Here is a 17749-nt window from a genome sequence, read left to right on the forward strand (position 1 = left end):
CCATGATGATCCCAAGCATCACCTGCATTCCATGCGGTAGCTATTGGTGCGTTTGGGCGTCACATGTAACTGGAAATGTTTCTTCTGTTAGGTTCTATAGTGACTTTTTTCGTAGTCATTTGCATATTTTAGTATTATGCCCCCAAAATCAAATATCCCCTACTTTTTTTTAATAGTATATTACTTAATGTCTCGCTCTCGACCATTAAACAATACATATTGGCCGGAGAGCGGTACTACGGCCTACTCATATTTCGAATTCTGTCAAGGTTTTTTTTTTAACGTGTACACGGGACTTGTTTCGTCCCATCCGATGTTGTTCCTTGTCAGGCCCTTTGTCTTACTCACTAAGCCACAGCGCCTCCCCGGAGAATAGAGAGGGATAGAGAGAAATGGAGTTTAACGTCCACTGGACACAAACTATGTCATTTCGAGACTAACATATGGTTCAATTTTATTTCAATAGTACTGGGAGGAAATCGGAGGACCCGGAGAAAACCCTCCAGATCGGACAGGCGACCCTGCTACTTGCAACGCGAAGGAATCGAAACCAAGCCACTTGACTCAATGACAGCCTTATGATTTCACGCGCACGCGTTAAACCACTAGAACACCCAACCCCCGCCCCCTGAAGATACAGACGTACAGAAACTGTAGTATTATATAGTAGACTCGCTGGGTGTAAATCAAAACCAATAAACAAAACAACGGGGTCTTTTTATTCTAAACAGGGGAATTATAGCGATATATTCAAAACGTTATTAATTATGTAATTTTAATATATTTTCACAATATAACCTAGAATAAATTAAATGTATGTGTCCGAAACAGTCAATTATTTTATGTACTAGTGAGTACAGCGAAATTTTCCACTGACTATAAAATAATAACCCGGTCGCGCTGTCCTATTTAACTATTCATTTGTTCGGGATTTGAAAGAAATATTCCCGGTATTGGTAAATAACAATTATGATTGTATACAAACAAAATATAACCCGGATATAACCCTTACTGTTATTAAATACCTGATTTCAACATAACGGTGATTTCAACATAACGGTGATTTCAATCCATTTCTTGGAAATAAGTCATCCCGATATACTCATAACAGTGTGAAAAATATCTACAAACGTCAGTTTATTTAAAGTGACATTATCACGTTCACAAAAGAAACAAATGTTGTTGTTTTTTGGGGAGGACTTTTGTTTTATGAACAATATTTTATTCAAATTGAATAGAGTTTGATAACAGTCATAGCCTATTTAATCCCTCTCCTAAATGTAATATTTAAAAAAATATTAGATTCGCCCAATTGCTAAAATCCACCCCCCACCCACCCCTACCCCCAATAAGAGTATAGTACATCTCACGTATTCATGAAACTCTATAGACCCGTAAATTAAATCTTAAAACATATTTATCTTTGTGATGATTGTTTCAAAGCAAAATTTTGTATGCAATATGAATTAAAGCGCAGCACCCCCCCCCCCCCCCAAAAAAAAAATTAAATTATAGTCAAATTATAAATGAAAATTTGCTGTCTGACGAAAATACAAATACATGTACCTCTTCAAACTGGCTTGACAGCTTTCGTTTCGGAAAAAACTTAAAACAGACAATTTAACTAAGTATTCTTAGGATGGTGTTTGCATTTTAAAATATTACCTCCACAGACAGGGCAGATGTAGAGGTAAAATTCATTCTTATTTCAACAGTCTTCATTTTAGTCTAGAAATAAAAATTAACAACTAAAATTAGTAAATAGACAGACCTTCACTTTAACCATTAAATAATTTGCCCCATCTGCAATTGAACTATTTGGATGCAACTGCGCAAGCCCGGCTTTTCTCGTAAAAGACACACCCAGTGGATTTTTTTTTTTATCTTTTTATGAGTTTAAATAAGTATCGAATAGAAAATATTATTAACAATAGTCGATCCCTCAGTTGCAAGAGAGGGCTCTTGAATTTTCCGTTGTTGGATTATATGTTAGCAACATGGACATCAAAATGAAAAATATTATAATTGCTTTTGTAATAATTGGTGAGTAAGAAGTTTAATATTACAAAAATATTTTATTTATAAAATTAATTTCTCTTTTCTTATTAATTTATTATTGACTTCTTATTGTTCTTTTCAATCAAAAATATCTTTAATTACTTTTGTTTTGATTGAAGGGTACAACAATTTTAAACATAATTTTGTTGAAAATTATGAAGTAAGTGATTTTGGAAATAATTCACATTCCTTCAAAAAAAAAAAAAAAAAAAAAAAGAAAAAAGAAAAAAAAAATATAATGAAATGAAATGGGGTTTAACGGCCTACTGTTCTGCTCCTACTGAGCTAATCAAACGGACGAGTATAATATTCTGGAAGTACATACTTTTAGTTTTAATTTTCAATTTGGCCCGCCTATACTAGAACTATAGCAAGTGTACGGTACCAATATTCACAGATAATTACAAAGGGAATATATTTTACCTAAAAAAAAATATTTAGCACTAGGGGATGTTACATGATTTTTGTAAATTTCGCAGTTTGAGGTAGGCCTATTGAATTCGAAACTAAAGAAACGTACTGCTGTCCGATATAGGTTAATAAAGGCCAGGTAAATACATTAAATTCCGATCAAATATCATGTTTAAAATTAGATAGAAACGAATCGTAACCCTTTTACAGATCCTGTTTAATTTCCATTGATCGAATTTGAATCCCGGTTTTTGCCGAAAAAGTAACTTGAGATTTTCTAGCGATGTTCCCACTTGTAATGGATTTAAGGGAGCTAAATCGCTATTCTTTGGCAACTAGAAATGGACACAAATGTGTCAAATCGCATATAATAATGTAATATGATTTATAATTATATAAACAGATTTACATTCAGTCGTTTCTGTTTTTACCGTAATTTCATATCATTTATGTGCGTCGAAATACGCGAAGAGTCCAAATTTAATGACAGTCTTTGGCGTCTTGTTATTCCAGTCTACACCGGTAGTATTCTCCTGTGGGTCATGTTTAGCCTCGTTCATCGAGTAGCTTCATTACAAATGGCACTGGAAAGCATTCTGGCACGCGATTCGTGTGTCAATATTAAAATTTTCATTTTGCCTTAAATATTGGATATCAGAAGCCTTCAGGGCAATAACAACGCCAATGTTGATTTCAATTGACCAATAATAGTCCTGGATCTCACTTTGGTTCTGTAGGAAAGTTTGAGTAGGGAGAATTTCTTTGAAGAAAAGTTTAGTAGGTAGCTTAGTCAGTATTTTGGACTTGGGTGGACACTCACCACATGGTAGGTTATTCCCCTATGACGTCAAAAAAAAAAAAATAAAAAAATAAAAAATAACACTTATTATTAAACTTTTATTAATTTTTCACGAAAACTCAATACCCAATTTGACAATCATACATTTACAAAATGAACAGCAGGATATACTCATTGGCTCTGCAAATACAGAACGACTTTGCATATATTAGCCAATAAAGTCATAGGGATACTTTTGAACATTGAATTGCGGAGCCAGACCATTTTTGGATATTTCAAAGCCAAACTGACATGGTTCTAAATGAATGATTACATTATCAAGACAATGATGTACATGTTGGTAGTTAGTATAAAAATATGATCTTAACAACCGAGCGGTATTTCTCACCCATATTCCAGCACCCGGATTCGAAATTCCTAGCGCTAATAAAAAACCTATCTACATGTATTATATTTATCACGGTAATAATTGTTACCTTTATATTAGAAAATAATAATTTAAGACACATTAAAGATACCTTCCACGGTACAAACTGGGTGATCTGATGATATATTTCGACTAAACGCATAATCAAACTAAATTTTTCTTCAAATCCTTCTCAAAACATTGTATTCACGAGGAAATACCCCACGCAATAAAAAATGTATTAACAGAAGTCATGTTTGTCAGTTTGTGTCACGTGACTTAGCTGACGCGTCACCATTGCGTGCAACCTATGAAGTCGCGTATGGGAAGGATAGCGTTTTACCCCAAATCGAATTGCAAAAAAAAAACCCCAATAAAGTTTGGTTCAATGATACATATATCAGACAACACCATACTCAAATTCGGCCATGGCGAAATGACGTAATTAACATAATTCAATATGGCGGTCTTCAACAAGGTTCAGTGTGTTTTAGTGGTGGGAGAATAACTCTTTTTTTACATTCTTCAAACACAAATGGTGATAAGAGGCGAAATGTGCTGAAATAACGAATTGGACCAAAAGAAACCCCCTCAAAAATTGTATTTTCATAATAGCTATTTCGTAAGATGGGGGGTGGGGGTCCGGTGGTGTTCTCTTCGAATAGGCGCAAAATTTCTTTAGAAAAACTGACTGTAAATTGTGCTTTATAGAGTATATCTTGGTGTTTCTAGCTTCTGCACATCTAACTTGCGACAACCTTAGCAATTCATCAAAAACGACATAAATTCATGATTAAACGGGGACACCAAATTACTTAAGAACCTAAACTAGTTTTGGGAGCCCTGAAACTACCATATACTCTTGTTCATTGGATGTTAAAACGTGTTGCAAATTTCTGCGGTACCTGATTACTTTAATCATCAGTAGAAATACGCTATATAAAATAATAATTCGTATATATGATTTTACAGCTACAATAACGAAAGAAAAGTATGTTCCGTTTTATTCAAAAAGCAATTTATTGTCATTTCATGCAGAAAGATGTGGTGTTAAATAGTGTATGCTTTAAATTATTATATAAATTAACACTTGGTATATTGATCGAGTATTTTACAGCGACAAGAACGTTTCTGTTTAATAGAAAATTCCAATAAACAATTTATTGCTAGTTTGAGGGGAAAGTGCTACAGGTGGTAGATAATATCTAAATGTTGTTTAAATGCATATGCATATTTTCATAAACTTATTATGCAGATAGATGTTAATATGGAAGGTCCACTTGGATATAAAATAATATTTTGTGTGAAATAAGCGTCCTGAATACAATACAACAAAGGCGGCTTATGAAATTTTGCAGTCTAGTAGTTTATTCATCCCTTGATTCTGAGAAATAAAAAACATTTTGCCACCATTTCTTTATTACGACCATGTTGATTGGACAATGAATATTGTAACTGTATATATTCGGATTGTTTGTACCATTCATTGGCATCATTTAGCATTAAACCATGTATAATTAATAATGCTTTATTTATCTTTAAAAATCAGCTTTTTGTGTAGAATTACTCTGGCCAATGAATCATTTAATCATTTTATTATGTATTCAGCACTATTTGTGATTGATGCCGTAGCAGCATGCCAACATGGTGAATATCGTCCACATTCCGACTGTACGAAATTTCTACAATGTTCCAACGGAAGTCTAGTGGAACACGTTTGTCCTGGTGGACTACACTGGAGTGTGGAGACATCAAGATGCGTATGGCCGAATGTTGCTGGATGTACATCTTCTAATAACCCTTCCGAGAATGGGTAGAGAGAGAGAGAGAGAGAGAGGAGAGAGAGAATGGGGTTTAACGTCCGCTCGACACAAACTAGGTGATTTTGGGACTAACATTTGATTCAATAATAGTCCATTTCAATCAATATTGATATTATTATCTTGCTATGAAAATATATGATCCTAATATCCGATATTTAAGACATAATGAACATTTTGAAATCAGTACACAATGTATTCTTGTTTCGAGTGTCATTTGTAATGAACCTAGAAAAAAATGCTGAAGTAATTGCAAATCTCTAAATCACAAACGACAAAATAATAGTAATAATAAAATAGTCGCAAACGACTGTTGTTCAATTTGAACTGTTCGCGCATTTCACCGAACATTCACTTTAAATAGACATTGGCACTCTCCTCGGGAAACTAAATGCGATTATAATATCATATTCATTTACCCAAAACATTTGCTCTATATTCGATGCTTTTTCAAATGAGCATTATAAAGGAAATATCTCTGTAGGCCCAGGTGAAACGGAGCCTACAAAAGAAAAGGGAAACAAAAGAAATGAATGTTTAATCTTAATTAAACTGCATCTACAAATTTTCTTTTAATGATTAAAATCAAATATTTTTTCAATTTCTTTTCGTGTTTCTCATCCCGCGTTGTATATTTTACTGTCAATCTGGTTGAAACACAGATCCTATTTCGTTTCGTTTTTATAGTTCAAAATTTCGTTTTACTTGTCTTTACTACACTTGGATCTGGAAGGGTGGTCTTTAACTCGTGTTCTGTATGGTGTCATGGATAAGCCAATGAAACGGTCTGTTACGGTGAGCTTTAGGTCGTGTTTTTCACGGAACTGTGGGTAATCCACTAGTAACATCAATGCTGATTGGTTGATAATCAAATGTCTGACGTCATAGGGTCATAAGTCGGTCTTTTGACCCCTGACGTGACCTATCGCTATAATTTGTCAGATCTTCATGTAGTGTAGGCCATCGAAAGTATAAAAAAACGAAACGAAATAAAGATCTGTATTTTAATCAGATTGATTTTACTGTCGACGGCCGCTTGGAATGTGTGGATATACGCCTACCTGAAAGGAATGCATGGATGTTGACCAAATTTGATAAGGACATGATCCTATAAAGATACATTCCCGGGTACAAACTGTCTGATTTGATGATATATTTGGACTAAAAACATATTCAAACGAATTAATTTATCAAAATTTTTGCTATAAAAAAAATCGATCAACTGAGGTCATGTTTGTGTCACGTGACTTACCTCTCTCAGTACCTAGCACCGCAAGCGAAGTCGGAGGAGAATCCATTGCATACACAAGACGATGTTGTCTTTAATCGCTGACTATTTATTACAAATATCGAAGCCTAATTAAATTTTCGGATTATCCACTGCACGCGTCTTTTTCCGTGATTTTTATCTCAGAAAGTGTTGTACGTCTTATTCTTCATAAAGTTTATCAAAATGTACATCAAGAGCTCAATCTCCGCGTGCAACCTTCGACGTCACGCGTGCAGACACTCCTAATCGTCGGGAAGTCGATTAGGGAAACCCTTACATTTTTGTCCTGTATGCGCTCCATTAGTGTTTTTCAGTGAATTCAGTATTTTTCTAGTAAGATTGAATATATCCACTTTCCATATATACCAAAATTGCCATACTTTTATTGGAAATAAATATTTTTCTGGGATCGTAGCTTTAAGAAATTTGACGTCTATCGTGTTCACAAATGTAAAATAAATCTGTTAAAAACTGTAGGCTCATGCACGTTCACAGGGTTTTCAGTAAAACGTAAACAAATCTGGAATGGAAGGTCACAGACCGCTAAAAATCAATAGGGTTTATCCTATCATGCCCACAAATCTTCACACTAAATCTGAAATTGATATGTCAAAAACTGTATTGACTTTATCGCATTGACCATTATAAACACCCAGTCTAGCTGTAGGCGTATAGAAATGAAAAACGAAAAACGAAAGGAATTAAAAATATAACTTTGAATTAGATTGTCTGGGGGAGAATAGATAGATAGATACAGCGAAATAAACTTAGGATTGAATCTCGTGTAAAGATTGGCAAAGCCATATGGATGCTTTTCATTGCGAATCTTAAACAAAACATATATTATTGATCAACCATGGTGGGGGTCCTGGGGCCTTGAGCATGTGGTGGACCCAACCTAACACAAATGGTCGTGTAACTACATCAAACCTAGTTTGAAGTCGGTCAGTGATAAATAACCTGGAGACCTTGTTATAACGGAGAGTCATATCCGCGAAGGCCATAACGTTACGAATCATGATGTGAAGTATGCCCGGAAACATTATATAGCTAACAACAATTACGTATGTCAATCCCCGCAAAATTCCTGATCCCATAGCCTTACCAAATGCGTTGGAACCGAAATCCGAAATATCACAAGTAATGTAGTCTATACAAAAACTACACATATTACACACATCAAATAATAATATGGATTAACCGTCGAAGAATACGAGTCCAGAAACAAACGTTTATCGATTCATTGGCAACAAAAAGAAAAAAGTACGTTTGTAGTTCGTCAATGACATTTTTCACAGATTCTGCGTTCAAACCTCGAATACAAATTAGTTCAGTTACCTTGAAAACGCCTCCTAGTAGCACAAGTTGTAGCCAAAATATTGCCGCTAAACGGAGTTTTAATGTGTTTTCTTGATACATTTTTCCCACTAAATACACAAAAAACAGAACACCGATACCAGTCGAAAGTACGACGCAGCATCGCCGGATAACACCGAATTCTCGGATGTCAACCGCCAATGTCCAGGACTTTGAAAATCCGATGGGGGGTCATGGCATCGTAGGGCGACTAGCAGATGGATTCCTTGGTCCGACCATGCTCACATCGCTTACGTCGCTTTTTGCGCGACTATGATTTCTTGTGTGTGTGTTGTTGATAATGGTGTTGATGTCGTCTGTGTTTTTTCCTATCGCTAAATAATTTTATCTATTATGTATCATATGTGTTTTATGTTTATGTAATCATGTATGTATGTATGTATGTATATATTTATAATGCGTACACGTATCGAAATCAGAGAGAGGGTTACACATAGGCACATACGCTTGTATTTAAATATATTAATAGTTGTTTTACGCGCTATTTGATTGGTCACAGAAAATTGTATTAACGTATAGATATTTGTTGCATATAAAATAACCCAATCCGGGTAGGTTTCTGTTAACGTTTCATAGAAAAGAATTCAAATATTGCTTTAAACGTATACATATAACTATATGTTTTTCACTCCTTGCAGGGGTTAGTACGCAGGCGTCCGTATCAGCTTTATGTTCGTCTTCAACAGTTACATATTGTACTCGTCATACCACGGCATTGGCTCGATTAACAAGTCCTACAATTGTCGACATATGCACGTAAGTGACATTATAATTATTTAAAGATACTTTCCCACAAAAGTATTTATCGGGTGGTTATTTCCAATAAAAGTAGTGCAATTTTGGTATATATGGAAAGTAGAGACACCCAATCTTACAACAAAAATACTGGATTCCTGGAAAAACACTTATAGAGCGAGCACAAGTGGGAAATGAAAGGGTGTTACTAACTGGCAGCCTGACGATTAAGGGCTGACGGCTCGAATGACGTCAAAGGTTGCAAGCGTAGTTTGTCTGAGCTCTTGGCGTTAGGGAGCGCTTGACGTATATGTTGATAAACTAGATGGTGAACGGACGGGGAAAAGTGGGGACGGGAAAATCCGAGAATTTACTTAAGCTTCGACATTTATGATAAATGGAGAGCGATTAAAAACAACATTGACTTTTATGTGCAATGAGTTCTCCGTTGCTAGGTACTGCGACGCCAAATCACGTGACAAAAACATCGCCTTCTTTTAATAGATTTTTTTATAGCTGGGGGGGGGGGGGAATTTGATAGATTAATCAGTTTGAATATGTTCTTAGTCCAAATATATCCATCAAATCACACAGTTTGTACACGGGAAGTTATTTTTAGGAAAATAATATTTTTAGACAGGTTACTTACACCAACATTTAATTATGTTGGTTAAAATATATGATGCCCGTGCTAGACCCGGGGATTGGCAGTAGGATAAGGGGCGTGACATCCATTTTGTTATCACAGAATATTTGAAAACTTAAATTTCTATACAGACCTTAATAAATGTTATTGAGTATTAAATTTACTGCAACGCCCGTAATTTCTCAGATGTAGACACTCAATGAAGTGAATAATCCGAGACCAAAAAGATGTTTGTCAATGAGTCAAATATATTTTTAATATTCCCACTGTGTTTTTTTTACAGGGCTATAAAGAACGTTAGAGCTTGTTTTACCACCAAAAATTGTGATGTAGCTGCCAAAGCGTTTAATGATTCGATTAATATCGTTCTACAGCATGCACAGATTACCTGTGATAGTAAGTATGCTGACCGGGTCATCTGTTGCCTGTAATTATACCAATACATTATACCAATGGGGGGGGGGGGCGGTGGCTCAATGAGTAAGGCGTTGGCTCGCTGACCTGGAGGTCCCGTGTTTGATCCCTGCGTTGACCCCTTAATCCCTTGTCATTTGTGTAGGACACAGGGCCTGGCAAGGCCCCGGATACTCATTGGAGTGCACATAACAGACCCCTTGGCAGTGTGAATTCGATATTAGACTGGACCGTAAGGCCGTTGTCCGGACAGAAGTTCCCTAATTTCGTTCCTTTTTATTGTGGGGCGGGGGGGGGGGGGAGTATCTGAATGACGGTATAATTGAAGTCAAAGCTACTTTTTTTGCTGTTGTATCGTGTCCAAAACGTATCTTAAAATGCATTATGTAAGATTTGGGTAAAGAACTAGACGTTCTTGCTATAATAATTCTAAAATAGATGATGAAAAGTGAATATATTGAAAATTTCATTCAAATTACTGTATTCTGAGTAAGGGGGTGGATGGCCGAATGGTTAGCGCGTGCGCGCTGTATCACAAGGTCTGTCATTGAGTCAACTGACGTGGTTTCGCCTTTCCAACCTCGCGGGTTTTCTCCGGGTCCTCCGGTTTCCTCCCACTGCTAGAGACCCCTACTCGCAAGCGAATTATTGAAATAAAATTGAACCATATGTTAGTCCCGAAATGGCCTAGTTTTTGTCTAGTGGACGTTAATACCATCTCTCTCTCTCTCTCTCTCTCTCGCTCTCTCTCTCTCTCTCTCTTCTGAACAACGTTATGGCGTAGATCGTTCATTGTCTTAGCAAAGGTACTTGACAATCGAGACTTAGCCTCGGTTGTATATTAATTTTATCGTAAATTTTTCAAATCTCGTGGATGTTTAAATCCAGTCTCGGCCATACGACAGTTTAGAGAGTTGATAATAGGCTTGTAATGTTAATAAATGTCTAAATTCTAGTTTATGTATCACATTTTGAGTCAAAAGAAAATTCTGCAGTGGGTAGATTTAGCTCTGGCTTGCATAATGCATCTTTAACTAATTCTGCAGTTTTCCTAGTTTTGAGATAGATCATTTACATTTGTCTTGTTGAAAATATGATTTCAGAAGAACCATCTACCAGTATCGCGACCAGAGTGCCATCTTGTAGGGCTAAAAAAGTTCGACTATGTACCAGATACACAAACCAATTATCTCGGTTGACCAGCCCAACTTTTGATGATATCTGCGAGTAAGTATATAACGTCATAACTTGGGTTTAACCAGTTGTAATCGAATAGGTTCGGTAAGATATCAAGATAACTGGACTTTGAAAATCTGGAAACTGGACAATAGGCGTTAAGCGGATTATTATATCTCTTTGACGTGTTGGGGGGTAAATTTATATTTTGTAGGTATGGCAGTGGAGCGGGGTGGTTGGGGAAAAATCTATTTATAGTAATGCTGACATGCGTAGTTAGTACCTGTTGCTTAGTGGCATCGAGGCAGGTCGGATTGTTGGGGGAGTAAAGAATTATGACATCACTTTCGATCGTCCGCTGTGTATTCGACATGGCTTACAGTTGAGATTGTTTGGAAAGATTGATATCAAAATAACATATCAGATATCAAAATTGTAGCAAAACGATCCACAACGTGTGTGTACGATACTAGGAGACGTATTTGTGATCTTCACCAATGTCTCCTTTAAAGATACATTATGCAAGAGCTAAATCTGTCTATTGCGGGTCTTTCTTTAGGCCCGAAATGTTATCTAAATTATTAATTGGACATTAATTAACTTATCCAGACCATAATCAACTCTAGATGGCATCGCTAGCCTGCGATCTTTAGTGGATTGTGAGCCGATTTACTGCATAACTTTACTTCACGATTTAACGATTAAATGGATAATCGAGACTATGCTGTTTATCGAACTGACTTTAGTAATGATGATCAAGGCTAGACGGAAGTTCAATCGCTTTGTTCTCGGTTCATAGTGGATCAATTTGAATGAAATTTTCAGCAAATTGCCTTTACATTATCTAGTTTTTAACTATTATAGTGAGAACTGCCAACTCGTTATCGAATCTCCCATAATGTATTTTTAAATAATCCTCTCTATATCTTTGTTCCAGCTCGATCTTAAAAGTACGAAACTGTCTGAAGGGCTGTGACTTCGCATTGAATCTGTTTGATAAGTATATTGAGAATATTTATAAATACACCAGTTCGTCATGTGGTAAGAGATTTGTATTTATATTTGTATTATGTATTTTGTATAATTCGTGCTGGTTGGGCTCTTTTGAAAGCAAATATCAAAGTTGCTAAAAGTGTGATTTATTCAAAATATACTGAGCGCCATGGAAAATGCATCACTTAGTTTTTCGTATAACAAAATGATCCTTTAAACATATCTTATTTATTTTGCTTCTTATTGTGAACAATATTCAAATGGGAACACATCAATAACAACACATTTGTACACTTATGGATGTTTAATCTGTAATCAAGGGTACAAAGTCAGAGGGGTCAAAACCAAAAGTACGACACAGATGTCAGTAGCGCGTGTGTCCTCCACAGGCTCTTACGCACGCTGTGCAGCGACGTCGCATGGAATTAACCAATATTTAAAAGAAGGCCTGGGGCAAATTGTTCCATTCTTGGACAAGAGCAGCTTCTAAAGCAGCAATGGTGTGCATCTGTTGTCTCTGATACAGACGGCGTCCAATCTCATCCCAGACATGTTCTATCGGTGCCATCAGCGTGATAAAGATGAAAGCGACTCTCATCATTGAAGAGCACACTTTGCCAGTCTACTCTTCTCCATGTCTGGTGTCCTTGAGCCCATATCAAACGCCGCTGACGGTGATGATTCCTGAGGATAGCTCCAACATAAGGTCGTCGTGCACGGAGTCCTACTACTCTTAGACGACGTCTTACGGTGTTGGCACTTACTGGTCCTTGTCTTCCGACGACTGCTGCACCTGTTCGAGTCGCTGGGCGGAATCTGTCACGCAGATGAGTGACCCGGATGTAGCGGTCTTGAGCCTGGGTTGTAACGCGTTGTGGACCAGGACGTTGACGGTCACGTGTTGATGTAGTAACTCGAACACGTTCCACCAACCTTACAATAGTGGACTGATGACAATTGAAGTGTTTCTGGCAATAGCACGTGTAGACATGCCAGCCCTGGACATTCCCATGGCTTCATTCCGTTGATTTTCAGTAAGTCTCGGCATCTCTAGCTCGATTCCTTCACACGTCCAACAACAAATTACGACAGATTGACGTTTCACAGTTCATGTACTGCACATTAAGTTGAAAACATGCTTTTAAAGGGCTCACACACAATGCTGCGCGTGAATATTGGGTTTTTCATGTGCATCTCGCACAATTTATTTTTTTGCACACGGGCCGATATTTTTTGCGTTTGGGAGCATTGTGTGAAACAAAAGTTCATAGTATTGCATAATATTATACATACAAAACCACCTAGTAATAAAATATTTGGGAAAAAAAGTGATGCGTTTTCCATGGCGCTCAGTATGTTGACGTTTGGACATTGCCTGGGGTACATTTGAGACACAATCTTTTTATTAATAATTTCAAGGGATAAAAGAATGTGTGATATATATTTTAAATTCCATTTTTTTTCAGGTTCAAAAACAAACCCCGTAGCTACATCGGAGCCTCAATCTGAACCTGAAACCAAAGCAGAACCAGAGACCGGGCCTGAACCCGAGACTGAACCAGAACCCGAAACCGGGGCTGAACCAGAACCCGAGACCGGGGCTGAACCTGAGCCCGAGACTGAACCAGAACCCGAAACCGGGGCTGAACCAGAACCCGAGACAGCCGGCAAACCTGAACCCGAGACCACGGGTGAACCTGAACCCGAGACCGGAGCTGAACCTGAACCCGAGACTGAACCAGAACCCGAGACCGGGGCTGAACCTAAGCCCGAGACTGAACCAGAACCCGAGACCGGGGCTGAACCTGAACCCGAGACCGGGGCTGAACCTGGGCCCGAGACTGAACCAGAACCCGAAACCGGGGTTGAACCAGAACCCGAGACCAGGGCTGAACCTGAACCCGAAACCGGGGCTGAACCAGAACCCGAGACCGGGGCTGAACCTGTACCCAAGACCGGGGCTGAACCTGAACCCGAGACCGGGGCTGAACCTGAACCCGAGACCAGGGCTGAACCAGAACCCGAGACTAAATAAGAAACTCCGACTGAATTGAAGATCGCCGCCGCGGATTGCAATATCGACATTTATTTACAACAACAAAAATCGCAAATCCTGCTTTGTGGTCATTATTTTAAATTTATATTTTATATTTATTCTTTTATCCAGGTGATTTAATAAATAACCTGTGTAATTGTTGTCACGCACCTATTTGGTATTCGCAAAACTCGTAAAACCCTTCATATTGTATGTGAGATATTATTATATTTTGACGAATTGGGGTTGCCTTCCGTTTAGCTATTTTTGTTTAAGGGGAGATAACTCCCAGGGGTTCAAGGGGAGATGGGTATATTATGACATCGTTCACAATCTTTCACTCAATTTGTTTTTAGTTCAAACAAGCCATTAGTTAAAAATCAATTTGAAAAATGTAGGTATACATGATAAAGTAAGAAAATAACAATGAAATAAGTGTGTTCAATAAATGTTCTGATAAATACAATTGTATTGTTGTCACTAATATTTGAGCAGAAATATAAATCTGAAATAAAAGAGGGAGGGTATAATTATTTATTAACGAGCGTTATAATTCAGATGAACATTTACGGTCCATCACACCTTCACCTGCGACTGAAAATAGCTCTAACCAATTTTCAAAACTGTTAATATAGTATTGAAATATATTTCTTTCAAATTCGGGATTGAACATATTTATATTATTTCTGTGCTAGACCGGAATTTAGAGCTTTGACGATTGTCGGCTGATTCTGAAAATATTGCCGTATCATCACTGGTTATATTTCACGATTCCTCTCAGTCTGTTATAATTCCCACTTAATTAAACTTCAAAATCGTTTAGAAAAATTTCAAATAGCAACGGTGACAAATGGTCGCCCTGGCTGAAACCAAGTTCACAGTTAGAAAGAGTTCTGTCATGTTTTATAGTCGATTTCGTATTATCTTACATAATATATGTTTATTATAGATCTGCCACTTAGTTCATTTTATAGTGTCAAAAATAAAGACGATCTGTCTAGAGGTTTAAGGGCCTTTTTACAATCTATCAGCGCACAATAATTTGTTTACTTTAAGTAAATAGGACTGTAAAAGACAATGTAATATACTATATCACACTGCCTTTGAAAGATTTTAATCTATATCATTGATTCTCAACCAGTGTGCCGCCGCATATAACTATGTCGGGAGATCTTCCTAAGTGTGCCACGAAATTTTGAACGGCACACTAAGAACATGCGAAAAACCACGTGATCCCAATTGAGTATTCACTGGTGTCTACTGGTAAGTTCATAGCTGTGTTTTTCTTTATGTAGTTTGAATCATTCTATGTGTCTAGGACTATCTGTGTCTACGGTTGTATGCCATCTATGACTTGCCATGTTTTTATTTTGCAAAATTCAAATATTTTTCATATATATTAAGCAATGTGACCGCTATTTTTTCATGTGTTCCAAGGTGTGCCGTTGGCAAAAAAGGTTGAGAACCACTGATCTATATGAAGAGTATTCATGTTTCAAACTGACTGGGCAATAAAGGGTTAACGGTGTTAACCCATTTGACACTGTTCAAATCCCAGTCGAATATTTATAAACGAGTCACATTAATTAAAGATATAATTAAGACTGTCGTATACTGATTGATAATAGCACGATAAAGACATGTTTTCATATTGGCTTTAAAATCTGTTCAGCATAAACATCTGGCTGATATAAATTAGCTTAAACCTTCAAAACCTTATTTATACACGTGTGACTAGCAACATATTAGCAACATAGCAAGTACTTTGGGGATTCAGTTGATAAACGTAAGTAGTTTGTATGTTATCCCTTGTAATAAACAACAACATATTTTATCCAGTTTCCATTAATCTGCTCAATGATGAAATGTTGGACTTAAACAACATTTCATTTATACATTTTATATTTTATACTTAAAGTCCTGGTTCTCAGCCATTTATTCATCAATTAGGATTCTTGTTAAAAGCTGGATGTGCTTACCTGATCCGGAACACCTAATCCCAATGAACTTTCTCGGCCAATGCAGGGATCCAACACGCGACCGCCATGCCAGTGTCTTACCCACTTAGACGCCATGGCTCCCTTTAGGGGTAGACGTAGGTACGAGTTAACGCCATGGGATATTAGAAGTGAGGTCCGGGCAGACAGCTTTGCAAAGTCTGGTTTTTACATAGTTTTTCTCTCCCACCCCCATCTTTTGCGTTACGATTTTGTTGCTTTTGTTATGGTCAGGCTTTGGTCTAAATCCAGCAACGCCACGTGACTAAAGTTGGTTGCCAGATTTGCGTTCCGAATCCGATTGCTAGTGGGCATGGCGTGCTTTAATGTTTGTATAAGGTCTTTTGTAAATCGGTGCCCACACTGCCCGTTCAATTGAACAAAATAAACTTATTTTAACACTGTTGGTGGTAAAGTTCATATCATCCCACCATTTATTTATTCTATTTTTCATATGTATAGACTAATGTCGTACACGAGACGGGGTATACTTACCAACCTAGAACACCTAGCGTACCTACTTTTATTTTGAGGAGTTCTCATTGATCATTGCATGTGTGTGTGTGTGTGTCGGGAGGAGGAGGAGGGGGGGGGGGCTCTCTGTTGTACCTTTACATCTGTATTATCACAAATTAATATTATAAACAATAATATGATTAAATGTATGTACATTATTTACATTTATTTGTGTAAATTGAACAGGGGTCAACATATGCTAGCCGGTTCCTCAAATTAATTTCTAATGGATCAAAATATTGTTTATATAAAAACATGACACCCGATCTCTGCTCCAAAAACTACCTTTATTTATTATGAACTGTAGTTAGGTTCAATTCCCAAGAAATTGGCATTAAGAATAATAAGTCATAATTGATCATACTAAATTTATCCAAGCTAAAACTAAATTGATCTAAACTACATCCATCTCAAGTTCGGGTTCTTTATTCCTTTAATTCAAAGACATATTAGACAATGCAATAAAATACACTATGAACAAAGATAATATCAAACACACAGTAGACATTATAGAGTAGAGAGAGAAAAATGGGGTTTAACGTCCACTCTACACAAACTAGGTCATTTCGAGTCTAACATATGGTTCAACTTTATTTCAATAATTGGCTTGGGCGTAGGGGTCTTTAGCAGTGGGAGGAAACTGGAGGACCCGGAGAAAACCCACGGGGTCGGACAGCCGACACTACTCTACGCCAGTTGAATCAATGACAGACCTCATGCTACAATGCGCACGCACTAACCATTCGGCCATTCAGCCCCCCCCCCCCGAATTTATAGGACAGCAAACGTTTTTCTATGTTTGTTGCTTGTTTGCAGCATATAGGAATTTCTCTAAGTTAATTAATTCATAAATTTTATCGGTATTTATTAATGGTATAAGTTTATAAAAACCGTCAAGTTTTTTTTTGTTTAAATGTATTTCTTTATTCCTAAAATCGGTATATAATCGGTAAATTAAATTAATATGATATGCATCTTCAATATCTTCTAAATTGCAGTTTTTACAGATTCTATCACATCCTTTAATTATCTTCCCATAAAAGTTTCATGTTTTATCGGCCTGTTGAAATTTGAAAGTCATTCTCATTGTTTTCCT

General features: G+C 36.9%; 1 protein-coding gene across 1 annotated transcript; it reads left to right on the plus strand.

Annotated features, from left to right (window-relative positions):
* Positions 1 to 1885: 1885 nt before the first annotated feature.
* Positions 1886 to 14606, plus strand: LOC126832171 (protein TsetseEP). Its single transcript, XM_050562876.2, has 6 exons — positions 1886 to 2043; positions 8780 to 8897; positions 9806 to 9918; positions 11040 to 11163; positions 12050 to 12153; positions 13572 to 14606. Exons 1-6 carry the CDS (start codon positions 1998 to 2000, stop codon positions 14138 to 14140), a joined length of 1074 nt encoding a protein of 357 aa, XP_050418833.1. The 5' UTR covers positions 1886 to 1997; the 3' UTR covers positions 14141 to 14606.
* The last annotated feature ends 3143 nt before the right edge of the window (positions 14607 to 17749 follow it).

Source organism: Patella vulgata, chromosome 9 (genome assembly GCF_932274485.2).
Source record: "Patella vulgata chromosome 9, xgPatVulg1.2, whole genome shotgun sequence".
NCBI lineage: Eukaryota > Metazoa > Mollusca > Gastropoda > Patellidae > Patella > Patella vulgata.